We start from the raw sequence: 13,629 nt of genomic DNA on the forward strand, positions 1-13,629 counted from the left end.
CCTGCAGTGGCACAGGGTGGTATCCAATCCCGGTCTTACCCAGACCTCAGCCTTTAGCCACTACAGAGCAAACATGAGAATGTTCTCTCTCTCTGACCCACCCACTCTATGACCAAAACTGAATTCCCTATGATTGTTCTGAGTCCTCTCCAATATCTTGGACATCCCATATACATAAACTTCACATTTCATGAAAATGATGAAACTTGATAAGGTAGGCTTATGAACATCACTTATTTATAAATGCATTGAATGGCCAACATGCTATCCCAACGTCAATCTGTCATAAATAGCCAAGAAATATTCTTAACAAACAAATTTCACTCAATTTCTTCATCACCAACACATGTTGAGAAACGAGTTTATTAAAATGCTCTTCCTTATACATAAAACTTTAAAAAGTGTTAAGAAAATTTTGATAAACATTTACTACCTAGAACTTTTCATTCAAATAAAATTGTTTCATCCACAATCACAAAGTAGTTTTGTAGCTATTTTAATCAGGACATTAAATAGCTTTGTTATACTGAAATATTTGCTTTAAAAATGTTAAGTATTTGTGGGTGTGTGTTTGTGTGTACATATGCTCCTCTGCTAGATTTATCTAATTTAAATAGATTTATCTCAGTATCACAACAGTACTGCTCACCACAAATCCTTTCTTCAGAATGCAAAAGGATCAATGAAAATGCAGTTTTGAAGTCCAATTCACTTATTATGACAAATTTTTTTTAAAGGGCAGCTGTATTCTTTCTCTAGCAGGCTCTAATATTTAGATGGAATCATTCCTTACATTTATTTTGATATTCTTCAGTTTCCTAAGAATTTTCATGACTGCACATGAACCCCAACCACCAGTTTCCAGATAAGCATGTGGGTCACCCAAATGCTAAGACCTACAGCCCAGGCTTTCTCAAGTAGTTACGTGCTGTCTTCTCGAGACTATAAATATCTTTAAACTGAAAGTTTTCTTACTTCCAGCTAAGGAAAAGATTTTAAGATTTTCTGAGATCATGACAGAAAAAGAGGCAGCATGTTATTTTGAAGTCCCTTGTTTTGCTAGGGGTGAAAAAGTCCTTACAGACAGTTGCTATGATTTCTTTCAGAGTGAAAATTAAATTGGGTTTAAATCTGTCAGAGAAACTCGTATCAAAATTATTTTGAAAGGTGAGAAAGGCCTGAAATAGAAACAAGAGTACACAAACGTGCTCAATTTGAGTTTAAAATGCAGAAATACACGGCTAGACTTGTTTGAAGTAGTTCCTATGGAACAGATTCCGGATGCTAGCTGACCAAAAATTTATGTCCCTTAAGTGCGATGTGGCTGCTGAAAATACTACCACAACAACATTAGTTTGTGCTAATAGTGGTCTTCAAAGGACTAAAATGTTTACATCATAGTACTCTGAGGTAGTCAAGCCACATCTGCAGCACTGGTTTGCATTCCCATCAAGGGGAAATGGTCTGACAGCCACTGTGTAGGAACAGGGACCATCCTGCCAGGTTGAGGATGGACAACATCAGAAAAACCCTGGTAGATTTAGCCCAGAAAAGACAGGAGACACGTGATTAAACATATTTTCTACTGAACATGTGAGAAATCTTTTCAGTTAAAACAGTTTAAAGCTGATAAATTTTAGACAAATTGCTAACGCTTGAGAGATAGCTACACCTACAGTAGGAATAAAATAGGAGAAATACTGAGGTTTTTCTTTTCCCTCACTGCATTATATTTTAACTTTACAGGCAATTTTAGTTTTGACAATTTAAAATAAAGATCATGAATGTAATGGTTTTGAGATACATACGAGAATTTTTGTTTTTCCCTGCAAAGACTGTTTTTAACAAGGATTTATGGTATATCTGTATTTCCTTTATCTCTAAAAGGGAATTTTTCTGTTAGAATTCATATAAATTTGTAATAGGAAAATAAACAGTCAACATAATTTTGCTTCAATGCAAACTTTGCTACAAAGAATTTGTTCAGCTAAGAAAAAGCATGACAACATATTCCTCGGGCAAGTTTAACCTTCTCCTCTGCGCTAACAAAGCCTTTCCCACAGCAGGGAACGAGCGGCACGTCTCCATACTAAGAGCTGTGGTGCCCCGCTGGCGTCCCAGGGAAACTGCCAGTGTGACGCTCACCTCGGCTAAAAACAGCAACCAAGACAACAAATTTCACCCCCTAAAAGTGACTTTCTCTAAGCTCTGAAGAGACTATCCACACAGGTTTTAGAAACCGTTCTTTGGACTAGATCCAAGAAGCATTTCAAATAAAAAACTTTTTCTCATCTATTAAATATTTCATTAAAGAAAATCCTCAGTCTAATGGAAAGGATAGTTTATTACCTGATCATACTATTTACAAGTAACAGGACTTGGTGGATGTACGTTTGAGAGAGAGGTTTTTTAAGTGATGCAATAAAGCACTTGACTTTTTAAAATCCAAATTATGATAAAGTAGACTCAACTGGGTAAGCCTCGTAGAGTGAAGAACTCCCCATATCCAATGCTGTAGAACAAGGAGCAGCTCCAACTACACTTTTAGGAGATGAATTTGCTGACATGGCCATAGTTCTTTCTATGCAACAGAGAAAAGAGCTTCTTTGTGGGAACTGCATCACGTCTCCCTACACCATCCCATAGCACCCTAGAAGGGCACAGAAAACATCGTAGCTTACTATTAAAGGCCAGTAACCATACCTTGATTTTTTTTCATAGCTTGATTTTTCATTAATCAATGATCAGCAAATATGCTTTGATCATTAACTTAGAAAAATACCAGAAGTAGTAAATAAAATCATCAACTAAGGTAACTCATTTTAATGAGATCCTAGTGCTAATCTTATTAAATACCTGCCAGAAATATTCTTAATAGATATAACTCAGTTTTAAAGTTGCATAACACTGCACAGTATGGATATACCATAACTCATTCTAGCTATTCTCTGATTTTAGGAACGTGGATTGTTTCCATGTTTTTGCTACTACAAATATTATCACAGTAAACAATTTTATACATTTTCTTGAAAGGAAGTATTCTGAACAGTTCTGAGTCCCCAAACCACTTAAAAATAAACTTTTAAAGAAAGTTCAGGACAATCTCCTCCATCCATCATCCCCAAACCATGCAAAATGTGGGTGTTCAAAATCCCAAAGTGCCATTTTACTATGTACTGGCTGTTGGATAAATTTTTTAATGAAAACAATTTAGTGTTTATCTTTTGCAAGAATTCTGACAAAGTATTTTACTGAAAGCAGTTTTCAAGAATATACTTTTTATAAATAAACTTTTTATACTCTTTCCTTATAGAATCTATTTAATAAAGTGTCCTTTTCATTTTTGATGTCTTTCTACCCCAAAAAGAGATTTAAAAATCTGGGCTTTTGAAAGCATTTAAAACATTTAATCACTGATATAGCATATTTTAATCATTTGTTATTTATGATTAAAAAAATTGAGTTAAGACAGAAATTTTTACATTGATGTAATTAAGCAGCTGACTTTCTGAAGCAACAAATTATGTAAAGGGTAGCTAAAAGCAACTTTGCAGTTTCTGTGATTATATATGAAATTATCTGTCACCAGAAAAGGAAAACACAGGTTATATAAGACCATAACATTTCTTCCCTCTAATTTATAATGATATAATGGAGTAAAATACCCTGATTGGGGAGGGGGAGAAGGAATCAATGAAAAACAATTCATATACCACTTATGTGTCATTTTAGGAAACTGCGCTTCCCTTTTATCATTAGTTTTCATATCACTTCCAGATTTAAGTTCCCTAGGTACAATACAGAAATAAGACCAGAATTTTTATACAACTGGGATAAAATAATGAATAGGTGTGTACAATAAATATTACCTTTGGTTTAGAATGGAGGGTTGTTCTATGTTCCATCCACCTCCATTTCCAGTGAGCATGGTAACTTGTTTTGTCAATTTATTTGAAATGTCTTCACATTTGTTCATAAGCCTTATAACTACATCCCTTTCTTGGATCAGTGTTTTACAGTGCCATATCAAATCTTCTGATAAGCCATTAGTTTTGGACATCTTTGTGAACTATGGTATGAAAAGAAAAATAATTTAACAGTTCAATCTAGTAAACAGAAGGCCAATCTCAATTTCTTTATGAGGGAGAGAAGTTTGTTAATTTAAACTTTTACTAAGGACTTTAATCAAGTGCTAAGGGAACCTGATTCTTCATGACTACATTTGAATTCCCATGTTTCACTTTGATACATTCTACTGTCACCTCAAACACATCATGCTGAAGTAAAAAATATCTTCCCAAATGCACAATCCGAAGCTTGTTACTTTGACCCTGGCAGCTGCTCTCTTATAGGAGAAATACTAAAGTAATTGTTCATGTCTCCTATCAAGTTTTGCCTTCAAAGTCTCAGGTTCACGTTTATTAACAAGGGCAACAGTACCAAACGAAGTAACTGTGCCCCTGATCTCTTGCCTCCGTCCTCGTCACTTCCTATGAAAATGACTGTGAGACTCACCCTCCTGAAACATACTTCTCCCCACCTGTCATCAAAGTACAACCCCTCAAGCTTACAAAACTCCAATTATTATTTGTCATTTGATATTTTACTCCTAAACTGAGACTGTTACTTGGAAAGATACTGCATGAATCAAAAGTTAACTATGACCAATTCAATAATTTGATAAAACTTTAAAAAAATCAGTTTCAATACAACACTTGTATAGTTTCGTGTGAAAACTCAAAGAATTTCTTTCAAATTGTATTTGTATTTATTTCTCTAAAGGAGACACTGAATACTTCAAATGTAAAAGCTGTAACAGAATTTCTCCATATGGATACCTGAAGAACATTACAAAAAAATATTTTTTGGTGAAAAGGATTAGAAAGCCCAATAGCTGTTGGAAGCTAACCACCTTGTTGAGCAAAAAGAAAAATCCCATAATCCAGAACTGAATACAGGAAACTGAAGTACAACCATCTGTTAGGATAAAATTACACACGATTTTGATTCATGTCATCTTACTTGGCATATTCTTTCAAGTTACAACAAGAATCACATTAACAACTCGAAATAATCTCTGTGATCACAGTATTTCTAAGATCACAGAGAAGCTCAAGCAATAGAAATTCAACAGGATATACTAAGAATTTCATAAAAACTGCAGTTTATAATATACATTGTTAATATCTAACCTAGAATAATTTGCTATGAAACAAAATTTTCGATCTATTCCAAAGCCATGTTATTAACGTACTGTAGGATTAAAAAACAAAAGGGCTGGGGGGCCAACCTGGTGGTGCAGTGGTTAAGTCTGCACGTTCCACTTTGGTGGCCCGGGGTTCAGTGGTTTGGATCCCAGGTGTAGACCAACGCACCGCTTGTCAAGCTATGCTGTGGCAGACGTACCACATATAAAGTAGATGAAGATGGGCATGGATGTTAGCTCAGAGCCAGTCTTCCTCAGCGAAGAGGAGGATTGGTGGCAGATGTTAGCTCAGGGATAATCTTCCTCAAAAAAACAAAACAAAACAAAACATAGGGGCTGGCCCGGTGGTGTAGTGGTTAAGTGTGTGCACTCTGTTTCAGTGGCCCAGGGTTCATGGGTTGGGATCCCATGCGTGGACCTAAACCATTTGTCAGCCACGCTGTGGCAATGACCCCCATATAAAGTGGAGGAAGACTGGCACAGATGTTAGTTCAGTGACAATCTCCCTCAAGCAGAGAGGAAGCAATAGATGTTAGCTCAGGGCCAATCTTCCTCACCAAAAGAACCCCCCAAAAACAAAACAAAACTTAGTACTTCATAAAATGGCCTTGTGAGATATGAAGGTTATTTGCACATTACTTTACAATTACACAAGGATAACATTCATAATCACAAAGTGACCTCTCTTTGTGCTTTCCAGGGAAAAGATTTATACATAAAAAGCAGGATATATAAGAATCAGTGACTTGAAGATTTTAAGGAGGTTCTATTAGAACTTTGAATTAGAATGTTTTTTTCCCAAATGAAATGTGAAAATTAAAGGCCAAAAAAACCAATCTCATGCTTATTATAGTGTGTGTGTGTCTTTATGATATGTATGTGTGTGAGAGAACCAACGAGAATAACCAGGAAATGAAGCAATATACACTGTGTGGCTTGTATGTGCTAGAAACTACTAGATGTCTTTTATTCACTAACTCATTAAATCCTCACAACAATAAAAAGATCAATTCACCATTCTGGATGAATAAACTAAGGTTAATCTCCAAGCTCATAAACCAGGAAAAGAGATTCCAAAGTCTAAGCTCTTTTCTTTTAATTATAATTAGTACCTCCCTAAATAAAAAAAATTTAAGACCTTAAAAGTTAAAAAAACCAAAAACTTTTTTTCCATAACCAGTCATCATTTATTATGTTCTTCTTCTTTTTTTTTTTTTTTACCAAGTACCATCCCGGCTGGTGAACGTACGTGGTATACAGACACAGCCCCGTCCTCATGTGGTTTATAGTCATTGGGAAAGACATCAGGTAACAAGTAATTTTAAGCGTAACTGTATTACAAGGGAAAGAACAAAATTTCATGGGCACTTTCCCCAAGGAGACTGATAATCTAGGATCTAGGAAGTCCTTTCAGGGTAATAAGGTCAGAAATAAGAAAGAACTGTTTAGACCCAAAGAAGATCAATTCAATATGTCAGAACCTAGAGAAAAGCTCTTCTTATGTCACAAAAAGGCAACAACCAGACATTACTGTATCCTGATGAAAGAACACATCACGAACCACATAATAGTACAAGTGGGAGCATTTAACCTTCTAATTATAATTTTATAGAAAATACTGGACCAGAGGAACGTGTTAAACTATAGTAGAAAAGTCCAGACTCGGAAGCTACAGAACAAATGATCCAGTTTCTTCACCAAATATATTACAGGAAAAGAAAGTGAGAGAGACAGATGGATGGAGAACCTAGAGATTAAAAGAGAGTTAAAAAGACCTATCAAGCAATATCGGCATGTGGACCTTATCTGGATCCTAATTCAAACTAACTGGAAAAAACCAACCAAACAAATATTTAGGGCATTTAAAAGAAACAGGAAATTTGAACACTGAATGGATATTTTCTAATATTAATGAAATATTGGTGACTTTTAATAGGTATGACAATTTTATTGTGCTTTAGTTTACAGAAAAAAACCTTCTTTGATATACATATTTAAATTTTAATAGATAAAATGAAGTCTGGGATTTGCTTCAAAATAACATGAGACTGAAGGAAGAGGATGATGGTATAGATGAAACAAGATCAGACAGAGGCTGGAAACCGAACCTGGTGATGAGTACACGGAGGTTCACTATACCATTCTAATTTTTATGTTTAAAAATTCTTGTAGGGACAATAAAGGGGAGTGCAAAAGGCACCCCTTATTTTATGTTATAACAGTTTGAGTTGGTTACTGAGATTTTCAACTGAACTTGACATTTTTAGATATTTTTGAAGTCAAAATTTCAAAACTTAATTCCCTGGGGCTTGCCATTCTCCTTACCTCTCCTTCCATACAAGACAACCAATGTTAGAGCTGATTCGAATTATTGCTGCTAGTGTAGAATTTAGATCTATCTAGTAGTCATACACTGTCCACAAATGTAAAACATCAGTAGACAGATTTTTGAGAAAAGAGTTTCATTGAATGATGAATCTGTTAGGATTAGGTTCAGTTATGAGTGTCAGTAAATCTACATCAGGGGTTTAAATGAAACATAAATTTATTTCTCCCTCATGTAAATGAAGACCCAAGGAAGCAGTTCAGATCTGGTATGGTGGTATCCATACCATAGTATGGCATCCACAAATCAAGGATTCTTCTACTTTATTGCTTCACAATCCTTAATAGGTGGTTCCTACCATCATACTGACATCTCAACCAATAGGAAGAAAGGATTCTTTAAAGACACTTTCCACAAGTTGAAATATACTCTTCTGCATACATCTCATTGGACAGAACTTTGTCAAATTACCACAAAGGAGGATGAAGAATGTAATCTTAATACGTTGTGGGTAATGTAACCAGCCATAAATCTGTTTAAAAGCCCAGAGAGGGTTAAAAAAGAGAGTGAGAGAGAGAAATGGTTTGATCCAAAAAAGTACAATTCAATATGGCTAGAACCGATATTGAACGATAAGCAGAAAACAACAAAGGCTTTTTCAGCATTTCAATTTCACTAATAATATATACAACGCTTGCAATGCAAAATATTGTAGATATCTGTAACTAACATTTTCTAAGAGTCAGGCAATTGAATGGGCATTTATCTTACTAAATCCTTTGACTCTCCCATAGGTTAGTATCATAATTACATTCCACTTACAGATGAAGATAAAGAGAAATGAGAGAATTTGCTTAAGTTCACGTAAACTGCTAGAAAAGGTCAGAATTGGTATTCAAAACCAGGCTAGTTCTACTACATTACTATTCACCTACCTGCTAGCATGTACTTAACGAAACCAAGAGAATAAATAAAGAGGCATGTGTGGAATTCAGAAACAAGAGATTCAAACACAAAAGAGAAAACAAGATTCCTCAGGATGTCAAGAAAATGAGATCCAAGGCCACAGCTGATCAGCTGGCCTATGACACAACCAGTCCAAACCAGAGCAAGTCATGAGACTCCAGAAGAGACTTCTTCAAGAAGATGAAACTGAGAGAATACCGGAAGAGTCTAAAACCTGAGGGGAAATTTGACAACTGGGGTAGAGGTCAGAGTTGAGGTAATAAGTATCCAGAAAACTAAGCACACAGAAAAACCAAGACAACTAATAACTAGGGGGAAAAAATGCTGAGCAAGGGAAAAAAGTCATCATGGTATAGTACATGGCTCAGCTATGAAAGGCAATTACATAGTCATAACAGTGTAGATATTAAAAAATGATCTTCAAAATTACCAATTAACTTATATTGCTGGACTGGGGAATAGGAAATGGGCATGTGAGGTGAGAAAGACAGTGAGAAGAGAGCTAATCCTACTATAAAGTTATTATGTCTATAATGTTATGTCAGTAGATAAGACCTGCAACTGTAAAATAAAAAATAGCATTATGTTTATATTACTTAGTGCTATGGAAGTGCTAAGAATCAGACAAAAGAAATGAAAAACCCAATATCTGGGGCCGGCCCCATGGCTCAGTGGTTAGGTTCGTGCACTCCACCTCGGTGGCCCAGGTTTTTGGAGGTTAGGATCCTGGGCACAGACCTAGCACCACTCATCAAGCCATGCTGAGGCGGCGTCCTACATAGCACAAGAAGGACCTACAACTAGAATATATAGCTATGTACTTGGGGGTTTGGGGAGAAGAAGAAAACAAAAGAAGAAAAAAAGAAGATTGGCAACAGATATTAGCTCGGGGGGGGGGGTTGGGGGGGCAATCTTTAAAAAAAATCAAAAACTTTCCCAAACTCCTGGTATCCTGACCCTGCTTCCTCCCTCTACCTCCCAGGACATAGATACAAACATTACAGATCAGAAGCCATCAGAAAAAATAAAACCCAATATTTAATTCCACAGTATCTTCATGAGGTGTGTGTGCGGGAGGGGACCTGGGGAGTGAGCACTTAGGGAAAGGTGTAGGAATACCCTACTTGTTATGTTACTGTCTTCTGAAAACAAAAAACATTTAATAATCCTGTAAGTTACTTAGCTTCACCAAAAAAGCATTTAAGAAATATAAAGTACTCTGTAAATGCAGGATTACTAGTAAATCTAAAGTTATCTAGCACAGAAAATAAGACCCTGTTTATATAATACGAAATTTACAAATGCAAGCATAAATAGCTAGAATCTCAATAAAGTCTCAATGGTGGGTATCTTTGGTGGACTTTTTGGCTAAACTTTACTTTCTTCCTTGTTCTTGCATGTACTGTTTCAATTTTAGACCAAAAAAACACATCATTCATCCAAAAAATGATAAAGTTATTTTTTTCAGGGAGAAGAAATGAAAAAGGAAGTCAATTGCTACTTGCTGGATAATTACATGAAAAAAAGAGCATCATCGTGGCTCTGGTTACTAGCTCTTTGATTAAAAATTCAAGTATTACTCTAAGGACTTTTATCTTTAAAAAGCAGTCACAAACTGAAGTACCTCTCTCTTGCCACAGTGTGTCACTCTTACAGTACAAATATCTCCAAATTTCTATAGAAACGGGAAAATTGTTTAAAAGCAGATTTAATTCCCCACCTAACAAGTACTATTCTTGGGGATAGAGTGCTAGCCTTATTCACTGCTATAAATACCTGGTAGCAGCCTACAAAGTGCTCAGAATGCATTTATAATGTTTTCACATTTAACAAACTTAAAAAAACAAAACAAAGCCTGAATATGTAATCTTATACACAAATTTACTGAAGCCACCCTATCAAGAAGGAAGCAGGAGGCATTCCAATGCTTTATTTTAGACAGACATTTTACAATAACCACTGGGAAAACAAAGCAGAAAAGAAAACCTGTGGTCTGAGTTACTAGTAGATGGTAGCAGCAAGAATGAGGAGCAGAAAGTGTTTCCACATGAACTACACTGGGGCTGCTTGGTTAATAATGAAGGAAAACTCCATCTACACTGATCTAAATGTTAAGGAAGTAGATGCATATATGAAAAGTTTTTAGGTTGAGCTATTCATGAATGAGTTATTCATGAATCTTGATTCGGTCAGTACACATTACTATTCTGGTTTAAAGCATACAGATGCAACGTAATGAGATTATCATAGACATAATAGCACCCGCAACGTACTCTGCACAAAGCTAGACAAAAATTCAGTAATTATTTGGTGAACTGATGCCATCGAATGTGTGACATCTGGCAATAAAAATCCCAATTCTACCACATTAACAGTAGACATTTTTAAACTAATGACATTTTTGGCTTGCTATATTTCCAAAGTCTACATGATTTAGTGATGTGGTTTCTTACAATAAGCGTGTACTTTACTGCTAGTAAGCAGAAAAATCAGTAAAATGGAAAAATTATGAAGAAAACTTGAAAAACAATATTTAAATTTTGATTCAAAGAAAAAAAATCAATGAGTATAAAGCTGCAACCATAAACATCCTCTTACATAACGCACTTTTGTTAAATAACCAAATTTTCCTCAAGTAAAATGAGGGTGACTAGAATATCTCAGAGCATTTTAATTTTCAAAAACTGTAATTCTATGACAACAAAATCATAACGACATACAACTTTTCAAATTTTGCTTTAAAAAGCAATGCTAACATAATTTTCACATTCAAATTATTTTGTAGAAAGACAATGAAACACTAATGATTACATTTAACCTACCAATGTTATACAGACTTCAGTTTTAACAAAAATCATAACTAAATTGTACGTGTGTACTTGACTTCTTGGCTCAGTATGCACTTTTTTATAAAATATTAATGAATTTTAAAGTTCTGCCAAATTCCCCAATCCTTAAGACTAAATAAGCTTCAACAACATTAAGAGTTTACTAGACATTTCCATGCTTTTCTTAATATATAATGCTTTGTAATTTTCACTAAAATATGACTGACAATTAAAACTTCAATTAATTCTCAGTGGAATTTCTAAAAACTAGCTATGAGAACAAAAGTAAATGTTTTTTCTTTTGTCTCTTTTTAAAGTTGATTATAGGCACATTATCAAAACTTTCTGATTAATAAGGAAGGAATAAATCATATACCTTTTTACTAAAATGTACATTAAGATTGACTTTTCTTGGATGATTTTAAGATATTAAATTTTTCTATAAATCAGTCATATTCAAAATTCTATAGTAGTTGAAAGTAGAAGCTTAAAGTTCTGAACAAATTAAAACTCAAAGCTTATATACATTGACTTGCTAATTTTCACTGTTGATTTGAAACTCTTCATTTACCTACATTTTTCAGGACAGCAAAGCCCTGTATTTGCTGGACTCAAGTAGCAAGTTTACCTTTAACTATTAAATAAAATAATCAACACTTAGATGAATGGCTAGCCAAAAATACAGTCTCTGTGTTCAACTTTTAGAAAGGGGGCAAGATGCTATAGGAGGTTTAAGTAGGTAACAATCTACAAATTCATGTCAAGACTAATTTAAACTATGCCAATTAATTAGTAGGGGAAATATGCTTTCTACATGCTAAATTGCTAAATATTTTTAAAAGCATCTGGCACATTAACTCTGCTATAATTTACTTTTACTGTAAAATATTTGGGCAAGTAGTTACAGTGACTGAACACACTGGTGCAGATAATGCATTCCTTATTAAATAAATTAGAATCCCAACAAGCCCGAGCAACCTAACTCTGCAACAGCACAGGAGACCATTAAAGATTAAAAGAAAGAAGAAAAGGAAGAAAAGAAGAACAAGAAAGCCCTTCAGCAAATACTTTAACAAATAAATCACTCAGGCAAAGCCGAACAAGTTTTGAAAGGGCCTGCTTTGACAGATGTTCTCTGGAAAAGCGAAGGCTTCAGGCAAAACGAATGGCTTTACTTATTTATTTTTTTTAAAGCTACGAAATACGAGTACTGCTCTTTCTATATTTTTCAAATATTTTAATTTTTTAAAAAATGCTTTTTACAACCATTGTTCAGGGACCTTCCCATACTGCCATTTCAAGATACTTATCAAAGGAAGTTATGCTCAGATAGATTTGTCATAAGTATAAAATTAATCACAAAAGCAACTTTACTTCCTAAGTTAGGGAATAAAACTTCCTAAAAATTTATAAAGCATCAAGAGTCACTTCATCTTCTAAAGTTGTAAAAAATCATCCGTACTGCCTTCACAGTGGGGCCTATATATTCATGGTATAAAAGTCCACATTCTCACAAAAGTCGAAGCAAAATTTAAAAGGTAGAGTTCTTCTATTTCTGAATGAATAAGATACACTGACCGTTGACATTTATAAAACTCAAAATACAGGTCTTTTGATAAAACTTGTTTACAGAAAATCAAATTTCAGAAAATGATCATGCAAAGTGTACTTACCAGGGCTTATGCCTTCCCTTCACCTAATGCTTGAATTCTAGGCTTCCACACACTTTTCTATCTTTCCAATTAAATACGCTGCAGCCTGCTATACTCCATAAAATGACCACGTTGTTTAACAAGAAAAACACATTAGAGATTGAGCTGTCACTTTTAAAAGAAAAAGAAAATAAACAATTGCTTCCTTTGTGGTGAAGCACAAACACTTAGGCCGGCATCTGGAATCATGGAGCTCGCCTGGACGTTGCTACTGTTCTTCAAGTAGTCGTAGTAAAACTTCTGCCACATTCTTGCTTTGTGCATGGTGTCTCAGCAGTAACAGATCAGAACAGGCTAGCAAACAACTCCTTCCTAAATGTAAGCTCTAATTTCTTCTTCTGCAGTGAAATGAACCAAGTTTCTATGCAAAAGAATGAGTGACAGTATGCCCAGCCAATCAGCTTGGGTTTTTTCAGGAAAATCACCCCTTAATTCATTCAAAATAAGGTCATATGACACTATTTGAAATACTATTGGCTTACAATGAAAGTAATGTTTGACTCTACACAGGATAAGGCCACCCATCTATACTTCCCTGGGCTGAAGACACCTTGACTCTAAGCGGTACTGTAAATTACACACACAGACACA

The 13,629-nt window shown here is 34.9% G+C and overlaps 1 protein-coding gene and 1 long non-coding RNA gene across 6 annotated transcripts in view; one reads left to right on the forward strand and one right to left on the reverse strand.

The window, feature by feature from the left end:
* Window positions 1–13,629, reverse strand: part of SMARCAD1 (SWI/SNF-related, matrix-associated actin-dependent regulator of chromatin, subfamily a, containing DEAD/H box 1) — a 79,308-nt gene that overhangs the window by 19,503 nt on the left and 46,176 nt on the right. For 4 of the 5 annotated variants that reach the window (XM_005608614.4, XM_005608616.4, XM_005608615.4 and 1 more), the window contains exon 10: window positions 3,870–4,069. In XM_005608614.4, coding sequence (XP_005608671.1) covers window positions 3,870–4,069 — 200 coding nt within the window. Of the gene's footprint in view, window positions 1–3,869; window positions 4,070–12,999; window positions 13,610–13,629 lie in introns of those variants that run through there. The other variant, XM_014738777.3, reaches the window with a different exon arrangement.
* On the forward strand, window positions 7,929–10,080 carry LOC138923440 (uncharacterized). Its single transcript, XR_011437042.1, has 2 exons — window positions 7,929–8,043; window positions 9,967–10,080. It is a non-coding gene; the product is annotated as an uncharacterized lncRNA (long non-coding RNA).

This window comes from Equus caballus, chromosome 3, assembly GCF_041296265.1.
Source record: "Equus caballus isolate H_3958 breed thoroughbred chromosome 3, TB-T2T, whole genome shotgun sequence".
Taxonomy (NCBI): domain Eukaryota; kingdom Metazoa; phylum Chordata; class Mammalia; order Perissodactyla; family Equidae; genus Equus; species Equus caballus.